Source organism: Salvia splendens, chromosome 8 (genome assembly GCF_004379255.2).
Source record: "Salvia splendens isolate huo1 chromosome 8, SspV2, whole genome shotgun sequence".
In the NCBI taxonomy this organism is placed as follows: domain Eukaryota; kingdom Viridiplantae; phylum Streptophyta; class Magnoliopsida; order Lamiales; family Lamiaceae; genus Salvia; species Salvia splendens.
In genome coordinates this window covers 17134789-17159461 of record NC_056039.1, presented here as the reverse complement: position 1 = coordinate 17159461, position 24673 = coordinate 17134789, and the positions used below count along the sequence as shown (strand labels likewise).

Sequence of the window (24673 nt, the reverse complement as noted above, 5' to 3'; positions counted from 1 at the left end):
AAGTAAAAACGCCATCCATCCCCGGCAACGACACCATTTGAAAGAGCAGGTTTGTGCAGGTTCGTGTATTCAACTGATCAGGAGGTGATTCCCAACCTAGTTGTGTCGCTGACACGACGACCTAAAACCTGGTATCAACAATTTCCTCAACCCACTCTACTGGCTAGTATAGTGAGAGTAAGGGTCAAATCACACAGATATGGATGATTGCGTCTTGTGATTGAGGTGATAATCTGGAGGGGGTTGGTTAGCTACCACGCTTGGGTTGAGGTTCTATCTAGACACAAACTAAAGGGTGGACCTGTGCTCTACTGACTGGTAAGAAGTTCTCATATCGGAATCAGACTGGGTACGTCAAAGGTGGATTGGTACAACTCCGGTGCAAGTAAAAAGTGAAAGTTTACTAAAAATAGGTAGACAGTGACAGAAACGGATCTCCGACCGAACTGGCTGATGAACTGCCAGATCCGCCCAAAGTCCGACAAAAGTATAAGGACAAAAGGTAAAGTGGCTGAAAAACAAAAGTGGTCCACAAATCAGATGTGGATGTTGTCTTCTCAAATAAGTATGCACAAATTCAGATAAACACAAACTCCATGAATAACAATTTAAATCAACACTTTCCACAAATTAAGATCCGCAATTTAAGAGTCAAAACACAACGATTAACGACCGATAATCTCAGATTTAAACATACTGACTAACATGCTAGGTGGCGACAGTCATGTAATCACAGATCTCATGCATTAAACTTCAAATTGAACGATTAACACTTGGAATCCTAGCTAACAAACTCATATCTAGCCTGCTCAAATGAAATCAGACATCAAACTCGAATCCTAGCTAACAAACTCGGATATAGCTAATCTAGGCAGAATGAAACACAATTGCAACCAAAAGATGAATAAAGGAAAACTTCAATATTATAGTGTTTGGATCTCACACGATACTTCAAAAAAACAACAAGAGAATTAAGTTTCAACAGTAGATCCAACGAGATAAAACAAAATACGAAGTTAAAACTAGAAAGCAAGTAAAGATTGTTTTGCCACTCGGGCGATGAAATAGTATTCTGGCGACTACAATAACTAGTGGAGTTGACGGTGAACTATCCCAGGTGGAATACCGAGGTCTTCAAGTGATCATGACTGGCGGCGAGAAACGAGAGGTGTGGAGCTAGTCTCCGCTTCGGAACTAGGACTTCCAAGAGCAGTTTCTAAGTGTACCTTCTAAAACGAGTTCTCCCTTCATTCTTCATGTGACCTTCTATTTATAGGGTGACTTGCCCTAAAATTAGGGTTGTTCATTCTTGTACATTATCGCTTTTGCCCCCGTTAAATAGTTGGTCGTCTACTAGCAATCCTCTCCTCTCCATCTCGAGCCTTTTGGCATGCATTGCACCCTTCTGGCGTCCTTTTTCACTTGATCCTTCCGATTCCTTTCATGCTGACTTGTACCCTTTCCTGCACACTTACGCAACTTTTCTTGCAGAATATGCACTTTAAGCTCATCATACTGACCAATAACCAAGTCCTAGAATACGACTTATCATATATCATTTTGTCTTCCCAAAAATCTAAAGACATGCTTGCAATGTTTTATAAACCGGACCGGCAAGCGAAGCTACTGGTTCACGGTTCAACTGGTCGGATCGGTCCAACCACTGGTCAGACCGTTTTACTATAGCATATATAATTAAATATAGTATTATATAAATATATCAAATTTATTACATAATAAAATGTAGTTTTGTTCAAATTCATATATATATTTGTATATAATTTAGTGAAAAATAAAATATTCTTAAACTTAATTGAGTATAAGTATAATTAAATTTTAGTGAAATATAATTATATAAGTATATTATATGTATAATATATTAAAACTTATAATTATATATATATATATAGGAGAGCATTATTCTCATATTCATCCCTTAGATCCTCTATTCTTCTTAATATGGGCCGTTAGATCTCATTCATCAACGGTCCAGATGATCTGCATTATTACACTATAATGGTGCATTATAAGTCGGTGTGCATTATTCAACTGAAATATGCATTATTACACTATAATGATGCATTATTAGTCGGTGTGCATTATTCAACTGAAAATCTGCATTATTAAATGACACGGGACACTAATATAACCGTGGGATGACAAAATCGTGGGGCTGAGATTAAAAAGAACAAAGATACAAAAGATACAAAAAGGAAATGAATACAAAAAGGAAATGAATGCATCGTGGGGCTGAGATTGAAAAGAACAAAGAACAATATTCAAATTTATTGTGATAAATTACTATTAAAGTTTATTAAATAAAAATATAATTGACATATTTTATTTACAATTAATCAATTTATAAAAATAATAACTAATCATAGAAGGAATGTAAATTTATTCATTGATTATAAGAATAAATAAAGTTATTGTAATATCACCGCAATTGAAGTGGTGGAGTTGAGTGGTAATGGAGTTGGACTTACATACATGAGGTCTATGGTTTGAATCCCATTTGACTGAAATTTTTGAAAAAATTACTGAGAGTTTAAATAATCGGTTCAACCGGTTGGCGGTTCCCGATCGAACCGATCGGTTCATCTGGTTCAAAACGGCCCAACCTTCTGACGGCTTTATATGGTGAACCGGACCGGCATGAGCACCGGTTCGCGGCCCAACCGGTTCGACCGGCCAGTCTAAAAGGTTTTTAAAACACTGCATGCTTACTTTCTTGGAAAGGTACTCCGTTCAAAAGATTTGATAAGTGGACCGCCATGTTTTATGTCATTGTGTGAAATAATTGGGATATATTCCAAGATTTCAAACCTAACTAGGAGTTCAAAAAGAAGTGACTTTTTCAGCATTTTGGAACTTGGGCGAAAGGATGGTGCCCGGAATTTCCATTTGCACCGGGGTTGTTAGTGGATGAGTTGAAGGTTGTCAGAGGTTGGATAGGAACAATAGCTTCACGAAGAGGTATGTTGTGCTGACTTTTGTTCAGCTCTGGGCTCTTTTTGTGGCACTGTTGTGGATTTTGGCTTGGTGATGAGTTGGTTTGTTTGTTGCTTTGTTGGGCCTGCTTGGTTAGGATGTTTGTTGCTTGTTTTGGATCTTCTATTCTTGAAGTTAGAGTGTTTCGAATTTGTTGGTGGTCTCGCCTTTTGGCTTACCTTTTTGTAGCTCGCTGTTTTGTGGCTTGAGCATTTGCTTTTTATAAAAAAAAACTAATTAAGTTAATAACTAAGTATATATTTATGTTTTCAGTTTTTTTATTTTCGGTTATTCCTTCATTTATTTATACCGGTCGGTTTATGTTATCAATATTTTTAGCAAATTACAAATAAAACTTTTTTTTAAATGTGAAAAATACTAAAATCCAGCATATGTTGAAATCGTAGTTTAAGATTATATGTCCCAACATTGATATAATAAAATTCACTCTTTTATTAACTATGTTTTGAAGATATAAAAACTCGGAATATAGTAAACTCTATTTAATTTTTCCGTTTTATTTCGTTGAACATTAGGTTATAATCTATATGTGTTTTTGGTTGAACTTTTTATACTCCCTTCTAACAACGGATGCATTTCTTTTTGGCACGTAAATTAATAAAAATTGTGTTAAATGAGTTAAATAAGGGAAGAATAAAGTAGAAAATGAAAAAAAGATAGAGAGATAAAGGATGAGAGAATAAAGTTCTAAAAATAAATATGTTGACTTTTATTAAAAAGGGAATATGACTTTACTAGTGTAGAATGTACTAATATAGTAAAATTACTCAACTACTGTGAAATTGAGGAAATAGCACATATCGAAAGTTAACGATGACCGATCATAGGAAGTGGACCTCGGCCGAAAATTGTACTCCAATAAGTTCTGTGTGTAACTTGTATATTCAAACACTAACAATGTAGTAAGGAATTATGGTGAAAATAAAAAACAAAAAAAGTTAAAATACATCATTAATTTTAATATGATAATTGAAACTAGACTTTGTGCGAGATTAAAGAAAAAAAAAGTAGTACTACTTCTTTGCAAATAAAATACATTAATATTTGGTCACCTCTTTTTTCCTCACAAAGTATCCAAATAAATGATCATTGCAATGTAAAGCGGAAACAGAACAGGCCATTCTTGTTGGCAACTTGCCATTATGACTACTAATATGAATTATCTCAAATATTTTAGACCCAACTTACCATTAATCAAGCTTTATCCTTCATGATTAAAGCTCTTTGAAATGCACAAACAAGGAAAGTCCACCCAATTTAGGAATGAAACTGTTGGCCATAAAGCAGACCTAAATGAATATTTTTCATTTTCCACCATAAGGCAAAAGAATAATACCCCTTCATCCCCAAAGAAAGGCAACTCCAACTCTCTTTAAGAAAAAATACTTTATATATCAATTAAAGATCTCACTTTGTTATCACACACTACACTAAACATATGACACAAAATCCTACTATTAGCATCTGAGTTCAAAAGAATTTAGGACAATGACAGGAGCTAGTTCCTCATGTGGAGCTTGCAAATTCTTGAGAAGACGGTGCACCCCAGACTGCACGTTCACGCCTTATTTCAGCTACGAGCAAGCTGCATCCCACTTCTCGGCCGTGCACAGGGTCTTTGGCGCAAGCAACGTCTCAAAGATGTTGCTCCGCCTCCCACTTCACAGCAGGGGCGACGCTGCTGCCATGATCTGCTACGAGGCCCTTGCACGTGTGCACGACCCTGTCTATGGCTGCATTGCCCATATCTTCGCTCTCCAACAGCAGGTTCCATTACATCCCCGTTTCGTCCATTCTTGTTAAAATTAAGTGATTTACCTCTTAAGAGTTGCTAACCTGAAGGTAGACAGTGGCGGACGCAGAAATGAGCATTATTGTTTTAAAATAATTTTTTATGTGATTTAGATTTATAATAGTGGCTATAATATAATTATATGTATAAACTATGAATAAATTATAAAAATTTATATACGAAAATTTTAAATAATAAATTCATTAGGGGGCTAAAGCCCTCCCCTCTCTCCACTGGAGCCAAGGGGCTCGAGCACCCCCTAACGAGCGTTTTTTGAGTTTAGCTCCCTTATGCAGGTAGCCGTGCTCAAGGAAGAGATAGAGACGATTGAAATGCAAATGGCATCGGCTCGTAGCCTTGATCCTCTCGCGCCAACTCAAATTTCTGCACATGTATCTGTAAACCAAACTTCCTGCCCCAACGAAATGGAGCAGAATGCTGTACAGAAGCTGCTTCAAGACATACACCAAGATTACTATTTGTATCAACCTGAATAAGAAATGCAAGACACTAAACCTGAGATTTGTTGATCTGTAAATAAACTATATTTTGTAACTGCTGCTGATTTGATTTTATCAGTTGGAACAAACAGGTAAACTTAATTGATTGTTCAACTCTTGTCTTATACAATCACAATGACACTCAGTATGCTTGTAATATGAACAAAACTATCAATTTCGGTTTACTTAAAATATATGTGACACATGTCACACATCCACACTTATATCTTGTCCATTCAAAATAACAAGAAAATATTCTAATATTGCTGGAGATGCACCATAATCATATACACTGGCTTCACATCCATATAAATTTGATGCTTTATACATAAATATAGTTAAAGTCCACATTATTTCACAAATAAATATATTTAAAGTTCACATTATTTTACAAAAGAGTTTGTGGTGGTTTGGTAAATGCGTTTATAACTTAATCAAAAGTTTAGGGATAAACCTCACCAAGCACAAATTTAAATTTGTTTTTTGACAAATATTTCAAAAATAAGAAAATTGGTTTAATCAGTCCACGGTTTATGGCTAAACTTCTTAACGATGGTAATCGAGAGAAGCGGAACTCGTATTGATCGACATTGGGAACACAGAGAATTGGGAGTAGAAGGTTTTGTGTATTGCTTGGTTGTACAATGATTTACAGCCCCAATTATATAGGGAGGATTATTAGCTATCTATGGAAATTGTATCAATCTATTCTAGGCAATAATATTCATTATTATTCTTTACATAATTTCAATTATTCCCTCAATCTTCTCCTTCCATTGATACCGCTAATTTCTCCCTTGATTTGCTGTTTTGACACTTCCCCTCAAGTTGAGCAACGGTATCTCCGATACTCAACTTGTCCAAAATTTCCTTGAAGATTTTCGGGTGAACTGCTTTGGTGGGGATGTCTGCAAGTTGCTCCTCTGACCGAACGAATGGGAACTCTATGATTCCCCCTTCGAGTTTCTCCTTGATGAAGTGGCGATCAACTTCAACGTGTTTAGTTCGGTCGTGTTGTACTGGATTTTTTGCAATACTGATCGCTGCTTTGTTATCACAGAACAATTTACTTTTCCGTGTAGGTGGAAAGCCAATTTCTGTCAATAACCTCCTTAGCCACATGATTTTCATCAGTCCACTTTTTATTCCTTGAAATTATGCTTCTGCACTTGATAGAGCCACCACCTTCTGCTTCTTACTTCTCCAAGTGACTAAGTTTCCTCCTATGAAGGTGAAGTATCCTCCAGTGGACTTTCTGTAAATCGGATTGCTTGCCCAGTCAGCATCCGTACATCCATCGATTTTCAGATCATCTCTTTTAGCTAGGAACACTTCATAGCCAATAGTTCCCTTTAGGTATCTCACAATTCTCAACGCAACATCCATATGGTCGACTTGAGGTCGGTGCATGAACTGGCTGATAATGCCAACCGCATATATTTTGTCGGGCCTAGTATGTGAGAGGTAGATGAGTTTCCCTACTAACTGTTGGTATCTCTCCCGGTCTACAAGATCAGCTCCCTCTTCCATCTTCAATCCATGATTGGGGATCATTGGAGTTTCTGCAGGCTTGCAATCCAACAACCCAGTTTTTGCCAGAAGGTCTAGAACATACTTTTTCTGCCTTAGAAATATTCCGTGTCTAGATCTCAACACTTCAATTCCAAGGAAGTACTTCAGGGCTCCTAGATCTTTCATCTCAAACTCTTTGGATAGATTTTCCCGCAAGTTTTGGATTTCTTCAGTATCGTCTCCAGTAATGATCATGTCATCCACATATATGATCAGACATGTCATCTTCCCATCCCTTCTCTTGGTGAAGAGCGTATGATCCGAATGGCTTTGCTTGAACCTGTGTTTAAACATTTTTTGACAGAACCTCCCAAACCAGATTCTTAGAGACTGCTTTAACCCATATAGCGTCTTTCTGAGGCGACACACTTGTCCTATTCCAAATGCCTCTGAGCATCCCGGAGGGACTTCCATATATAATTCTTTATCCTTCTCCAATTCGCCGTGTAGGAATGCATTTGTTACATCAAATTGGTGTAGAGGCCAGTCTTTGCATGCCGCCACGGAAAGTAGGGCTCGAACAGTGTCCAATTTAGCAACTGGAGAGAAGGTCTCCTCATAATCTACTCCATACACCTGTGTGTATCCCTTGGCCACGAGCCTTGCCTTGTATCTCTCGATTGAACCATCAACACGCCGTTTTATAGTGAATATCCATCGGCATTCTACCGGCTTCTTTCCTGTCGGTAGTGTACACTTCTCCCATGTCTCGTTGTTGATGAGAGCATCTATTTCCTTCCTCGTAGCTTCTTTCAAATGTTTGTGTTTTGAGGCTTCCTCGAATGACTGCGGTATCTCTTCTTCTTCATATAGGGCAGCTTCGAATGCACGGGCCATTTCCGTATGTTGTCCTTGAGCAATGTTCGCCACCGCATATTTGGCCTTCCTTCCTTTCCAGTCTGGAGAGTATCTCCGTGGAGGAACTCCTCTTGTACTTCGGGGGGGGGGGGGAGGGGAAATTCATATGGTTGCCCTGTGTCCCCATCTCTACTGTTCCTGTCACCATTAGCGTTTTCTAACCATACATTATCCATAACCGAATCATTTACATCTGGAATCGAAGAAGGGGTTGATGGCTGAGCAATGTCACCTAACTCCACATCCTGCTCTATGGGACTTAACTGCCCGGCGGTACCACTACTTTCCTCTGTTGGACCGACGTCTGTGACAGGACTTGGCTTAGGTTAATCCTCTCCCCCTGACTGGTTTCTCCCCTGGTTAGGCATAGGTGTAGGTAGCCAATTTAGTAGGTCACTAGTAGGAATATTATCCTGCTGAATCTTCCTCTGACTACTAGATTGGCTGTAAAAGTATTCTCCCTCCATAAAGTCACAATTCATAGTTGTGTGCATGCGGTTTGTGGCCGGATCATAACGCCTATAGCCTTCTGATTTTTCCCATATCCTAAGAAAACACATTTGAGGGCACAAGGTGAAAACTTAGTACGTTCATGCTTAGGGATATGGACGAAGACTGAGCAGCCAAAAACTCTGGGTTCAAGAGAAAAAGATGATGGTATCTAGAAAAGTTTGGAGAAAGTGTCTAAGGGAGTTTTGAATTGGAGAATTCCAATCGGTAGGCGGTTCATGAGGTAGACTGCGGTGGCTATGGCTTCAGGCCAAAACGATTTGGATATTTTGGACTCGATTAAGAGGGCTCTGGTGACTTCAAGGATATATCTGTTTTTCCTTTCTGCTACCCCATTTTGTTCTAGAGTATAGGCACACGACGTTTGGTGGACTATCCCATGTTCTCGAAAAAAGTCTTGCATTTTCCTATTCACAAATTCTCCCCCATTATCTGACCTAAGGATTTGGATGTTTTGGTTGTACTGGGTTTGGATAAGTGTATAGAATTCTGTGAATTTTTCGTAAACTTCAAACTTTTTTTAAGAAATAAACCCAAGTCATACGAGAGAAATCATCCACAAACAACACAAAATAACGAAAACCTTGTCCCCCAGTAACGGGTGCAGGCCCCCACACATCAGAGTGAATTAAAGCAAAAGGTTTTTTCATTCTAGTATTGTTCAGCTTAAAAGAGTGTCTATGACTTTTGGCCAACAAACAAGTTTTACAATGAAAAAACTGCATAGAAGTAACTAGCTTAGGATAAAGTAGACGAAGATATCCTATAGATGGATGTCCTAACCGACGATGCCAAAGCCAAGCCTGCCGGTCTGTCAGTCCGTGAGTCAGAATCGCAGTACTCTGTTGGGCTATTTCATCCACATAGTACAGTCTGCATCGTTCAGTGCCACGCCCAACTATCGTCCCCGTCTTGATATCCTGTAACATACAAAATTTCGGTTGCATCAGTAATTTGCAGTTCAGTTCCTTAGTCACACATGACTAATGGACAAAGCTTATGTGATAATGACTGAATATAAAGACAGTTAGACAGGCGTAAAGTAGGGGAAATATTAATTGTTCCCGCTCCCCGGACTTGCGCTAGGTCTCCACTGGCGGTCTGGACATAGGATTTTCGGATTTTGAAATGGTTAGGAAATCTGAGGCATCAAATGACACTGTGTCGGTGGCTCCGCAATCAAATATCCATTGGGTGTCTTTGGTATGTGACTGTGAGGTAGAGGAACATGCCAAGGCTTCAAATGAGTTTCTGCATGGAATAGATGGCTTACTTTTGGGTTGTTTCGGTAACTGGGGTGCAATGTGCAAAGTTTTGGCTATATTGGGGTTATTTTGAGGTTTGGGAAAAATTCTGGGTGGATTTTGACATTTATGGAAGTCCTGGGGTGGTTTTTAGTATTTTTGGGACGAATGGGGTGGATTTTGGGATTTATAACTTTCTGTGGGTTGATTCTGGGATTTACTTATGAGCTGGTCACCGGCCTTTGCTCTGATTGGCCCATCGGTTGTCGTCGTTCGACCGCCGCCGGCGGTGGAACCTGGTTTCATACCTTCCGACCAGGTTCTGGCCACCGAAACCGACGCCACTGTCCCGTTTTTTTTGTCGTTGCTTCCCTTGATTCTGCCCTCTCCGATTGCGGCGGATGGTGTGATGCTGCCCACCGGAGGTCCTTCGGTGTAGGTAGCTTGCTCTCCGATAGCCACGGATTTACGGCCTAAGCTTTCTCCTCGGTTTGAACTCTGATTGGCCCTCGATTTCTTCATCTCCTCCCACCACTCCGGATACACGTGTATCAAGAAACAGGTATCCTTGGTGTGTTTCTTTCCCCCGCAATGTGTGCATACGAGTTTACTCTTGTCGTCATCCCTCCGGTTGGCTTGAAATTTGGGAGGTGGTGTGTTGTTGCTCCTGTTTCTTTCGAACAAGGGTGCGCTAAGGCATATTCCAATTCCGGAATCCTTGGCCTCGGTCTTGGATGACCGAATGCCGGTGTTGACTGCCTCTCGCCTGACCATTCCGTATGCGGTTCTCACTGATGGGTAGGGTTCTTTGTTCAAGATTTCCTTCTTGACGGTGTCATACCGATCGTCGAGAGCCCATAAAAATTGGTAAACTCAATGCCTCTGGATGATTTGATTGTATCTCCCTATGCTTGAGGGGGTGTCGAATGGGTTTGGGTCGCGATTGTCTATGGACAACCATAGATCCTGGAATTTCTGCCATAATGCCTCTACTGTCATTCCTCCCTGTTTCATTCCATACGCTTGTCTGTGCAGGTTCGATACATGGAACGGATCTGCACCGCTTCCTTATGTAGTGGCCAGACCGTCCCATAGATCTCTGGTCGTCTTGTACTGTGAAACTTCACTCACGAGACTAGCCTCGATGTTGTCTATGATCCAATTAAAACAACAATGATCTCGTTGCTATCACGTTGGATAAGTTGGATCGGTGATCGGCGGAGGGTCTGAAACTCCAGTAATGTGAGACGTCAAACCCTTCGCGCCGATGGCTCGTTCCATCAGATTCACCCAGAGGGGTAGTAAACATTGCATACATAAATTTTATAATAAATATTTTCAAAATGCTCTCAGGAATATATATATAGTCGCATTGGGGTAAAAACCCCTTACGTAATACTAACATATAACTCCATTTGGAAGTGTATAATAAGACACGTCCAATTTTCCACTAATAATACTATAATTACTTTTTCTATCAATTGTGCATTAAAATTCATGTCATTCCAAGTAGGACTGAGTATTCGGTCGATTCAGACCAATATCCGAAATGAAACCGAACCGATTTCAGAATCGGTTATCAAAATACCCGACCGGTTATGTAACACCCCTTACCCGGTAGGTAACCCACCGAATAAGTGATGTCACGTTTCAGTATCGAAAACCCGTGCTGAAATTTTTCCTTTTTCTTTTTAGCTTAAAAGCATAATTAAAATCTATTACATTTAAAAACTTAACATTTATCCAGCGGAAGGTTAAAGATTAAACTATTACATAACATGCCACGACTACTAAACCAAGTTGACCACCAGTGACTCGCCAAAGATGCAAAGCTGCGCAACACCACTGACATAATGTCGACTCTAACCTGCAGGGGGGGAAAGAGGGGGAGTGAGCTCGAAAGCCCAGTAGCAATATCCAAACTACAGAATCCAACCCTCTCAGCTAAGACAATAGTAACTATAATAACTACATTATTTCCTTTTTAATCTTTTGCTTGTTTTCATTTCAATTTCACAGATTTCCAAAATTACTTACAATCACATTATATCAAACTTATTTGTATTATCGTCATACAACTTTTCCATATATTCTTACTCATGTCTCTTCAGAGATTTCATTCTTAATGCCATTTCCTTATTATCTTGACTTATTATTACAATATATATATTCCAAATTCTCAGAATTTTCACACCAAAGCATACCTGTTCAGATACCCATATATATTCATCATATCATCCTCGTCATATTTCTCTTATGGTCTCTTGATAACATATTCATATATTTATTTCTATACTACAACATTTTCATTGTATCTTATAGCTTTGGTTTCTCCAGATTTCGCATATCATCATATATCATTTCGTATCACATTTTTCTCATTTTACCATTTATTTTCGTATACTATTCTTCCGTGTTAATTAACCCGAGCGGGGACCGTTCAACATAAAATATCATTTCCTCCGTGAGGACTGATCAACAATCATATCATATATCATATTTCACAATTCACATATCACATATCACATATTACAGATCCTTTATTCACAAGTCATCATATATTAATTTTTTCTTATCTTATCATATATTACAGATCATTTATTCAGAAATCATCAGATATTATTTTATCTTATATTATCATATATCACATATTACAGATTACAGATCATTTATTCAGAAATCATCAGATATTATTTTATCTTATATTAGCATATATCACAGATTACAGATCATTTATTCAGAAATCATCAGATATTATTTTATCTTATATTATCATATATCACAGATTACAGCTTACAGATCATTTATTCAGAAATCATCAGATATTATTTTATCTTATATTATCATATATCACAGATTACAGATTACAGATCCTTTATTCAGAAATCATCAGATATTATTTTATCTTATAGCCCCAATATCTGATTGGTTTCAGGCAGGGTACACGGACCAGATCAGAAACAGAATCAGATGCAGACGCGGATTTTGTCCTCAAGAGGACTCCGCACAGACCACCCATAGGGTGCAGACAGATAATCAGACCACCCATGAGGGTGCAGACAGATAATCAGACCACACATGAGGGTGCGGACAGATAATCAAACCACCCATTAGGGTGCAGATCAGACAGATCAGATAGGGGCCCATCAGATAATAGACGATCCTCGCTTCGGTTATCCAGAAGACGAGTGATCACAGATAATGCAGCGCTGCTGTCCTATGGCATGCCAATTGTACCCAACACATATGACCAAGCAAACATGACGTTTTATTTCATATTCTTCTTTCAAATCTCTTTTTCACATTTATTCCATTTCCAAATATCACTTCAGATAATCATTCTTATCGAATTCACAGACACTCTTTTTCATATATATTCAGATATTTTTTTTTCATAATCTATTCAGACATATTTCACATTATTCAGATCTTCATAATTTATTACACTTCATTGCATATCATATCCATTGTCTTTATTCATATTCGTACCATTTTTTTTTCCACATATCATTCATATTAAAATTAATAAGAATCATAATAATCCACATATTAAATTATAAGCATATTTAAGCACATTATTTAAACATCTCACATATAATCACATTATAGCACACATCATCTCAACCTAAAGAATCGAAAACCATAGAGAGGATACGCTACCTCGCAGGCTTATGAACATAAGCCTATTTCACCTTGATACTTCTCTACCCTCTAAATCCACTCCTTTGTGATCAAAACGCACTATATGCTCCTTCGCTCGATTTGCTGGCGGATACAAGATTACCCGATCGATTTACCGATTAAATGACAAATATTTGGAAATTAAAAAGCTTAAGCTTTTGGTCTTCCATGGAGAGGGGGAGGACGTGCTTGTGGCTGAAATGAGGGGGGTTTGGAGTTGATGATAGACAAAAGAATTCTCTAGAGAATTCTAATCATTATTTAATTATTTAGTTAGTTTTTAAATAAATTAATTATCTTGTAACATTTTATTGCCCTATCATATGATATCACATTTAGGAACTCTTTATATCATCATTTAGCATTTAAATTCTAGTTTAAGGCAAAATTATTCCTGTCTAAATCTTCAAAAGTTTCGCCGATCGTTTTCGTTAAAAACTGAAATTAACGGCGATAGAAATTTTTTTAATTACCTTCAAATGGCCCAAAACAATTCCTCACATTATCAACAATTATTCTAGGCCATAATTTGTAATTTATAAAATTATTACCCCTTAGCTTCGATTTATGATTTTACACGGACAAAAGAAATTGCCGAAAATTGACTAATCGGCATTTCGTATCAAATTTATACCTTACGGTTTAACTTAACTACTATTCCTCACCACATATCCAAACCTTTTATTGGTGCCTATAATTCGGGATGTTACAACTCATCCCCCGCCTAAAAGGAATTTCGTCCTCGAAATTCCCTCGGGTTTACATCATTCCTACAAGCGTCGCATATACGTATGCCATTCCACGACATCCTATATCCTCATCTACATAGCGTATCCTCACTTCCATAACCAAACACAGAATGACATACAAAATCACATAATCACATCTTAACACATAGCCACATTTTGCGATCACATAATAATATTATCATTATCTCTAATATATTTCAAGCACATTTGTCACATTATCATTTCTTTACATAGTAATTTCCATGTTATTTGCATCTTTTCTTTGTCCACATGAGGCGCACATATCATATTCATCACGCATATGTATAATTCACATACTCATCATATATTGTATAGTCCCAATTGCATAGTCCCTATTCGGACACTTATAGCCGACGAAGGGTGCATTTCACTTTCCACATATCATCATTTCATTACGTTTTCCTTTATTATCATTCACAACACTTCTTATCTTTTCCCTTTTTCCTTTCTTAAGTCATCATGTAACATCATTCTCTTCATGTATTATCACTTATCAGTTTATTTACCACAACTTCGTATTAATTTATCTGATCAATTTCTAGCAAAAATTGGGCAGCATTTTCTCTATAACCAGTGCTTCCCCAAAACCAACAAGATACAATGTTAATCACAGATTATCAAATCAAACCACCAAATCACAACATAATTCAAATATCAAGTCAGTATTCATCAACAACCATATTTATTTTCAAAACTCATTCTTATCCATAACTAACACATTTACAGATCACAGACAACACTTTCAACCAGAATACCATTTTATATCATATAGCTCAATTTCAAACTCATATTTTTAGACATATCTTATCATATACTATACAGCTCGCTTAGAGCATACATTCCCATTTTCCATTTCATTTCTGAATCATCATTCGGTTCTAACATTTATATAGCTCGTATTCGAGCGCACACATAATTCTCACGGAGTTCACATTTCCAATCATATAATTTATTGTCTTGCACGATTATTCAGTTCATATTTCCATCACATCACGTCATATCTCATATTGCCCGATTCGAAGTACACATGTAATCCATATAGGGGCACACATGTTCAGATCATATCATTTATTTCTTATTCGTCGCATTTTCTCATTCGCACATTTATGGTTTTATTCATATAATGCCTTATAGTTTCATATGTTTTCATATCAATATTTATCATTTTGCCAAACACATTTCCTTTCACATATTTCTATACTTTTGTTTATCATTATAGGATATTACTTTATGACTCTTAATCCATCTTATATCAGACAATCCACATACCTTTGTGAATTTTCGTGTTACACTTTTATATCATGATGGTCACTTAGTCTATAACTTACTTTCTTTCCATATCATTCCTTTAACTCATTTTCTTCTCTTTTACTTATACTCTTCATAATCTGCATATATTTATTAGTATCTTTCATTAGGACATACTTTTCATCAACATTTTCAGACCCATCCTCCCTGAATTTTTTTTTTAAATCTTTTACACGTACCGACGCTACCGAGATTAGAGCTATATGGGGTGGCCAGTCCCATATAACATCTTTCTCGGTCACACGGGAAACTATGTCCCGTACCTTGTTAACTTCTTTCCACTTTAGACATAAGCAGCTGCATCGAGTCACTTGTACTAACAGACAATTAAACCTATGTGGCATGTTTCTACACACTTTACTGAATCACTTCTTTCCAAAACCGCCTAAACCTAGGCTCTGATACCAAAACTTGTAACACCCCTTACCCGGTAGGTAACCCACCGAATAAGTGATGTCACGTTTCAGTATCGAAAACCCGTGCTGAAATTTTTCCTTTTTCTTTTTAGCTTAAAAGCATAATTAAAATCTATTACATTTAAAAACTTAACATTTATCCAGCGGAAGGTTAAAGATTAAACTATTACATAACATGCCACGACTACTAAACCAAGTTGACCACCAGTGACTCGCCAAAGATGCAAAGCTGCGCAACACCACTGACATAATGTCGACTCTAACCTGCAGGGGGGGAAAGAGGGGGAGTGAGCTCGAAAGCCCAGTAGCAATATCCAAACTACAGAATCCAACCCTCTCAGCTAAGACAATAGTAACTATAATAACTACATTATTTCCTTTTTAATCTTTTGCTTGTTTTCATTTCAATTTCACAGATTTCCAAAATTACTTACAATCACATTATATCAAACTTATTTGTATTATCGTCATACAACTTTTCCATATATTCTTACTCATGTCTCTTCAGAGATTTCATTCTTAATGCCATTTCCTTATTATCTTGACTTATTATTACAATATATATATATTCCAAATTCTCAGAATTTTCACACCAAAGCATACCTGTTCAGATACCCATATATATTCATCATATCATCCTCGTCATATTTCTCTTATGGTCTCTTGATAACATATTCATATATTTATTTCTATACTACAACATTTTCATTGTATCATATAGCTTTGGTTTCTCCAGATTTCGCATATCATCATATATCATTTCGTATCACATTTTTCTCATTTTACCATTTATTTTCGTATACTATTCTTCCGTGTTAATTACCCCGAGCGGGGACCGTTCAACATAAAATATCATTTCCTCCGTGAGAACTGATCAACAATCATATCATATATCATATTTCACAATTCACATATCACATATCACATATTACAGATCCTTTATTCACAAGTCATCATATATTAATTTTTTCTTATCTTATCATATATTACAGATCATTTATTCAGAAATCATCAGATATTATTTTATCTTATATTATCATATATCACATATTACAGATTACAGATCATTTATTCAGAAATCATCAGATATTATTTTATCTTATATTATCATATATCACAGATTACAGATCATTTATTCAGAAATCATCAGATATTATTTTATCTTATATTATCATATATCACAGATTACAGCTTACAGATCATTTATTCAGAAATCATCAGATATTATTTTATCTTATATTATCATATATCACAGATTACAGATTACAGATCCTTTATTCAGAAATCATCAGATATTATTTTATCTTATAGCCCCAATATCTGCTTGGTTTCAGGCAGGGTACACGGACCAGATCAGAAACAGAATCAGATGCAGACGCGGATTTTGTCCTCGAGAGGACTCCGCACAGACCACCCATAGGGTGCAGACAGATAATCAGACCACCCATGAGGGTGCAGACAGATAATCAGACCACCCATGAGGGTGCGGACAGATAATCAAACCACCCATTAGGGTGCAGATCAGACAGATCAGATAGGGGCCCATCAGATAACAGACGATCCTCGCTTCGGTTATCCAGAAGACGAGTGATCACAGATAATGCAGCGCTGCTGTCCTATGGCATGCCAATTGTACCCAACACATATGACCAAGCAAACAGGACGTTTTATTTCATATTCTTCTTTCAAATCTCTTTTTCACATTTATTCCATTTCCAAATATCACTTCAGATAATCATTCTTATCGAATTCACAGACACTCTTTTTCATATATATTCAGATATTTTTTTTTTCATAATCTATTCAGACATATTTCACATTATTCAGATATTCATAATTTATTACACTTCATTGCATATCATATCCATTGTCTTTATTCATATTCGTACCATTTTTTTTTCCACAGATCATTCATATTAAAATTAATAAGAATCATAATAATCCACATATTAAATTATAAGCATATTTAAGCACATTATTTAAACATCTCACATATAATCACATTATAGCACACACCATCTCAACCTAAAGAATCGAAAACCATAGAGAGGATACGCTACCTCGCAGGCTTATGAACATAAGCCTATTTCACCTTGATACTTCTCTACCCTCTAAATCCACTCCTTTGTGATCAAAACGCACTATATGCTCCTTCGCTCGATTTGCTGGCGGATACAAGATTACCCGATCGATTTACCGATTAAATGACAAATATTTGGAAATTAAAAAGCTTAAGCTTTTGGTCTTCCATGGAGAGGGGGGAGGACGTGCTTGTGGCTGAAATGAGGGGGGTTTGGAGTTGATGATAGACAAAAGAATTCTCTAGAGAATTCTAATCATTATTTAATTATTTAGTTAGTTTTTAAATAAATTAATTATCTTGTAACATTTTATTGCCCTATCATATGATATCACATTTAGGAACTCTTTATATCATCATTTAGCATTTAAATTCTAGTTTAAGGCAAAATTATTCCTGTCTATATCTTCAAAAGTTTCGCCGATCGTTTTCGTTAAAAACTGAAATTAACGGCGATAGAAATTTTTTTAATTACCTTCAAATGGCCCAAAACAATTCCTCACATTATCAACAATTATTCTAGGCCATAATTTGTAATTTATAAAATTATTACCCCTTAGCTTCGATTTATGATTTTACACGGACAAAAGAAATTGCCGAAAATTGACTAATCGGCATTTCGTATCAAATTTATACCTTACGGTTTAACTTAACTACTATTCCTCACCACATATCCAAACCTTTTATTGGTGCCTATAATTCGGGATGTTACAACTCATCCCCCCTAAAAGGAATTTCGTCCTCGAAATTCCCTCGGGTTTACATCATTCCTATAAGCGTCGCATATACGTATGCCATTCCACGACATCCTATATCCTCATCTACATAGCGTATCCTCACTTCCATAACCTAACACAGAATGACATACAAAATCACATAATCACATCTTAACACATAGCCACATTTTGCGATCACATAATAATATTATCATTATCTCTAATATATTTCAAGCACATTTGTCACATTATCATTTCTTTACATAGTAATTTCCATGTTATTTGCATCTTTTCTTTGTCCACATGAGGCGCACATATCATATTCATCACGCATATGTATAATTCACATACTCATCATATATTGTATAGTCCCAATTGCATAGTCCCTATTCGGGCACTTATAGCCGACGAAGGGTGCATTTCACTTTCCACATATCATCATTTCATTACGTTTTCCTTTATTATCATTCACAACACTTCTTATCTTTTCCCTTTTTCCTTTCTTAAGTCATCATGTAACATCATTCTCTTCATGTATTATCACTTATCAGTTTATTTACCACAACTTCGTATTAATTTATCTGATCAATTTCTAGCAAAAATTGGGCAGCGTTTTCTCTATAACCAGTGCTTCCCCAAAACCAACAAGATACAATGTTAATCACAGATTATCAAATCAAACCACCAAATCACAACATAATTCAAATATCAAGTCAGTATTCATCAACAACCATATTTATTTTCAAAACTCATTCTTATCCATAACTAACACATTTACAGATCACAGACAACACTTTCAACCAGAATACCATTTTATATCATATAGCACAATTTCAAACTCATATTTTTAGACATATCTTATCATATACTATACAGCTCGCTTAGAGCATACATTCCCATTTTCCATTTCATTTCTGAATCATCATTCGGTTCTAACATTTATATAGCTCGTATTCGAGCGCACACATAATTCTCACGGAGTTCACATTTCCAATCATATAATTTATTGTCTTGCACGATTATTCAGTTCATATTTCCATCACATCACGTCATATCTCATATTGCCCGATTCGAAGTACACATGTAATCCATATAGGGGCACACATGTTCAGATCATATCATTTATTTCTTATTCGTCGCATTTTCTCATTCGCACATTTATGGTTTTATTCATATAATGCCTTATAGTTTCATATGTTTTCATATCAATATTTATCATTTTGCCAAACACATTTCCTTTCACATATTTCTATACTTTTGTTTATCATTATAGGATATTACTTTATGACTCTTAATCCATCTTATATCAGACAATCCACATACCTTTGTGAATTTTCGTGTTACACTTTTATATCATGATGGTCACTTAGTCTATAACTTACTTTCTTTCCATATCATTCCTTTAACTCATTTTCTTCTCTTTTACTTATACTCTTTCATAATCTGCATATATTTATTAGTATCTTTCATTAGGACATACTTTTCATCAACATTTTCAGACCCATCCTCCCTGAATTTTTTTTTTAAATCTTTTACACGTACCGACGCTACCGAGATTAGAGCTATATGGGGTGGCCAGTCCCATATAACATCTTTCTCGGTCACACGGGAAACTATGTCCCGTACCTTGTTAACTTCTTTCCACTTTAGACATAAGCAGCTGCATCGAGTCACTTGTACTAACAGACAATTAAACCTATGTGGCATGTTTCTACACACTTTACTGAATCACTTCTTTCCAGAACCGCCTAAACCTAGGCTCTGATACCAAAACTTGTAACACCCCTTACCCGGTAGGTAACCCACCGAATAAGTGATGTCACGTTTCAGTATCGAAAACCCGTGCTGAAATTTTTCCTTTTTCTTTTTAGCTTAAAAGCATAATTAAAATCTATTACATTTAAAAACTTAACATTTATCCAGCGGAAGGTTAAAGATTAAACTATTACATAACATGCCACGACTACTAAACCAAGTTGACCACCAGTGACTCGCCAAAGATGCAAAGCTGCGCAACACCACTGACATAATGTCGACTCTAACCTGCAGGGGGGGAAAGAGGGGGAGTGAGCTCGAAAGCCCAGTAGCAATATCCAAACTACAGAATCCAACCCTCTCAGCTAAGACAATAGTAACTATAATAACTACATTATTTCCTTTTTAATCTTTTGCTTGTTTTCATTTCAATTTCACAGATTTCCAAAATTACTTACAATCACATTATATCAAACTTATTTGTATTATCGTCATACAACTTTTCCATATATTCTTACTCATGTCTCTTCAGAGATTTCATTCTTAATGCCATTTCCTTATTATCTTGACTTATTATTACAATATATATATTCCAAATTCTCAGAATTTTCACACCAAAGCATACCTGTTCAGATACCCATATATATTCATCATATCATCCTCGTCATATTTCTCTTATGGTCTCTTGATAACATATTCATATATTTATTTCTATACTACAACATTTTCATTGTATCATATAGCTTTGGTTTCTCCAGATTTCGCATATCATCATATATCATTTCGTATCACATTTTTCTCATTTTACCATTTATTTTCGTATACTATTCTTCCGTGTTAATTACCCCGAGCGGGGACCGTTCAACATAAAATATCATTTCCTCCGTGAGGACTGATCAACAATCATATCATATATCATATTTCACAATTCACATATCACATATCACATATTACAGATCCTTTATTCACAAGTCATCATATATTAATTTTTTCTTATCTTATCATATATTACAGATCATTTATTCAGAAATCATCAGATATTATTTTATCTTATATTATCATATATCACATATTACAGATTACAGATCATTTATTCAGAAATCATCAGATATTATTTTATCTTATATTATCATATATCACAGATTACAGATCATTTATTCAGAAATCATCAGATATTATTTTATCTTATATTATCATATATCACAGATTACAGCTTACAGATCATTTATTCAGAAATCATCAGATATTATTTTATCTTATATTATCATATATCACAGATTACAGATTACAGATCCTTTATTCAGAAATCATCAGATATTATTTTATCTTATAGCCCCAATATCTGCTTGGTTTCAGGCAGGGTACACGGACCAGATCAGAAACAGAATCAGATGCAGACGCGGATTTTGTCCTCGAGAGGACTCCGCACAGACCACCCATAGGGTGCAGACAGATAATCAGACCACCCATGAGGGTGCAGACAGATAATCAGACCACCCATGAGGGTGCGGACAGATAATCAAACCACCCATTAGGGTGCAGATCAGACAGATCAGATAGGGGCCCATCAGATAACAGACGATCCTCGCTTCGGTTATCCAGAAGACGAGTGATCACAGATAATGCAGTGCTGCTGTCCTATGGCATGCCAATTGTACCCAACACATATGACCAAGCAAACAGGACGTTTTATTTCATATTCTTCTTTCAAATCTCTTTTTCACATTTATTCCATTTCCAAATATCACTTCAGATAATCATTCTTATCGAATTCACAGACACTCTTTTTCATATATATTCAGATATTTTTTTTTTCATAATCTATTCAGACATATTTCACATTATTCAGATCTTCATAATTTATTACACTTCATTGCATATCATATCCATTGTCTTTATTCATATTCGTACCATTTTTTTTCCACAGATCATTCATATTAAAATTAATAAGAATCATAATAATCCACATATTAAATTATAAGCATATTTAAGCACATTATTTAAACATCTCACATATAATCACATTATAGCACACATCATCTCAACCTAAAGAATCGAAAACCATAGAGAGGATACGCTACCTCGCAGGCTTATGAACATAAGCCTATTTCACCTTGATACTTCTCTACCCTCTAAATCCACTCCTTTGTGATCAAAACGCACTATATGCTCCTTCGCTCGATTTGCTGGCGGATACAAGATTACCCGATCGATTTACCGATTAAATGACAAATATTTGGAAATTAAAAAGCTTAAGCTTTTGGTCTTCCATGGAGAGGGGGAGGACGTGCTTGTGGCTGAAATGAGGGGGGTTTGGAGTTGATGATAGACAAAAGAATTCTCTAGAGAATTCTAATCATTATTTAATTATTTAGTTAGTTTTTAATAAATTAATTATCTTGTAACATTTTATTGCCCTATCATATGATATCACATTTAGGAACTCTTTATATCATCATTTAGCATTTAAATTCTAGTTTAAGGCAAAATTATTCCTGTCTATATCTTCAAAAGTTTCGCCGATCGTTTTCGTTAAAAACTGAAATTAACGGCGATAGAAATTTTTTTAATTACCTTCAAATGGCCCAAAACAATTCCTCACATTATCAACAATTATTCTAGGCCATAATTTGTAATTTATAAAATTATTACCCCTTAGCTTCGATTTATGATTTTACACGGACAAAAGAAATTGCCGAAAATTGACTAATCGGCATTTCGTATCAAATTTATACCTTACGGTTTAACTTAACTACTATTCCTCACCACATATCCAAACCTTTTATTGGTGCCTATAATTCGGGATGTTACAGGTTATAACCGATAGATTACTTGATTATCCGAATGAGACCATTTTAAAAATTTTGAAGTAATTTTATCCATGCAGGGCGTCGAGCCATTTGGACGTATATGTGAATTTGTGAAAGCTCACTAGGCTTCAAATACAATGAAGTGGATGGTTTTGTATTTAGAACATCCCAAGGATACGTAAATGGAGGGATAAAGTCATATAACTACTCCTATCATATTTACTTTTTGTCATGAAAAATTATTTGCAAAAGGGAGAGGTGTTTCAGTATTTTTAAGAATGTATGATACATTTTCCCATTTTGAAGAGTTATTTTTACCTCTACATCGATCGGCAATGTATTACATTTTATGTTTTCTAATGTATTTTGTACTATTATTTTCTTAAAAAATAATTTACATTTCTGTACTATATGTTTTCCCGTGTTACTTTTTGGAATGTTATATTTCACTTTTTAAGAAGGTAAATAGTAGAAGATATACCACTTTCATTTACCTTTCCTTCTTGGAGATGCTCTTATAGCAACATTGTCCCTATACACATTACCAAGGATTTCACCTTCTCAGGACTGAAATGGGACTCCCTCTGATGACGACTTGTTGTTTGAGCTGACACAACAACCTCACAATTGCCGAAGAAGTATTTTTTAGGATTTTGATTATGTATTTTTATGCCATTTTTAATTTTTAGAATTTTAATTCGTAATTTTTTATATTTTTTAAATTAGTTGTAAATTTGAATTGAAGATATTAAATAGTTGGACTCATGAATAATTTAAAGAAGAGTAGGTTACGAGAAGAAGGGTTATAGATATTGTTTCTTGTTTAAGAGATAAGTAAAAAAATAGAATAAGTCCCATAAATTATATAGAGTTGAAATGGTTAAAAGATGAAGAGTGAACTACGTAAATGGTCTCTAAATTATGTGTTTTGCATGCAAACGGTCTCTGAACTTAAAAAATATCATGGATAGTTCCTGAACTAAGGTGTAATCACATTCATAGTACGTTTTTACTATTCATCAAAATTTTGCACCAAAAATGCCCCAAGGCATGAAGAACATTTTTAGACTTTCATATCTAAGGGAGGGGGTCGTACTTGGCAAACCCTCCTTTATAACAACTATATAGTGTAACACAAGTGTGAAGCACGACACATTATATTTTCTTTACACTCTTTATGTTATATTATGAAATGATAAACAATATCATCATACTCAACCACCTAAATAACTAATAATTAAATATTGAGAATAGAAAATTGGATGCCCATTTTGGATCTATTTGTCGGTTCTAGTCTTCTCTCTGAGCTATGCAAGATTGCTTGAGCTGTTGCAAAATGAAATGTATAATTTGTTGAACCGTTCATTACATTTAGATATGAAACAGATGGAAACCTAAAATGATATTTTGTACATATAAAACTAAAATTAGTTTAAATTACACTCATTGGCTCAGCCTCTCTTGATAAATACTGAAGATAATTTAATACTACCTCCGTATTTAAAAAATAGAAACATTTAAAACGATACGGATTTTAATGCATAATAGGCAAAATAACACACCACACCCATCCTTCTCATAACGACCACAAGCATGGCCAACGTACTCCTCTTCCTCCTCAACACTATTAATGAAAATTTGATAGCATA

The 24673-nt window shown here is 35.7% G+C and overlaps 1 protein-coding gene and 3 long non-coding RNA genes across 4 annotated transcripts; 1 reads left to right on the top strand and 3 right to left on the bottom strand.

Annotated features, from left to right (window-relative positions):
* The first annotated feature begins 4398 nt into the window (after positions 1-4398).
* Positions 4399-5411, top strand: LOC121744164 (LOB domain-containing protein 33-like). The gene is made up of 2 exons (XM_042137613.1): positions 4399-4779; positions 5101-5411. The coding sequence occupies exons 1-2, from the start codon at positions 4501-4503 to the stop codon at positions 5299-5301; spliced, it is 480 nt and encodes a 159-aa protein (XP_041993547.1). The 5' UTR covers positions 4399-4500; the 3' UTR covers positions 5302-5411.
* A 5744-nt stretch (positions 5412-11155) lies between these two features.
* LOC121744250 lies at positions 11156-13373 on the bottom strand. The gene is made up of 2 exons (XR_006038523.1): positions 13149-13373; positions 11156-11355 (listed from the first exon to the last, which is right to left on the bottom strand). It is a non-coding gene; the product is annotated as an uncharacterized LOC121744250 (long non-coding RNA).
* A 2354-nt stretch (positions 13374-15727) lies between these two features.
* LOC121744249 lies at positions 15728-17918 on the bottom strand. Its single transcript, XR_006038522.1, has 2 exons — positions 17724-17918; positions 15728-15927 (listed from the first exon to the last, which is right to left on the bottom strand). It is a non-coding gene; the product is annotated as an uncharacterized LOC121744249 (long non-coding RNA).
* Positions 17919-20302: 2384 nt separating this feature from the next.
* LOC121744251 lies at positions 20303-22515 on the bottom strand. The gene is made up of 2 exons (XR_006038524.1): positions 22296-22515; positions 20303-20502 (listed from the first exon to the last, which is right to left on the bottom strand). It is a non-coding gene; the product is annotated as an uncharacterized LOC121744251 (long non-coding RNA).
* Positions 22516-24673: the final 2158 nt, after the last annotated feature.

Coding starts and splice junctions, on each gene's coding strand:
- LOC121744164 (XM_042137613.1), top strand. CDS start 4,501: ATGACAGGAGCTAGTTCCTCATGTGGAGCTTGCAAATTCTTGAGAAGA. Junction 4,780..5,100: donor TCTTCGCTCTCCAACAGCAG/GTTCCATTACAT, acceptor TCCCTTATGCAG/GTAGCCGTGCTCAAGGAAGA.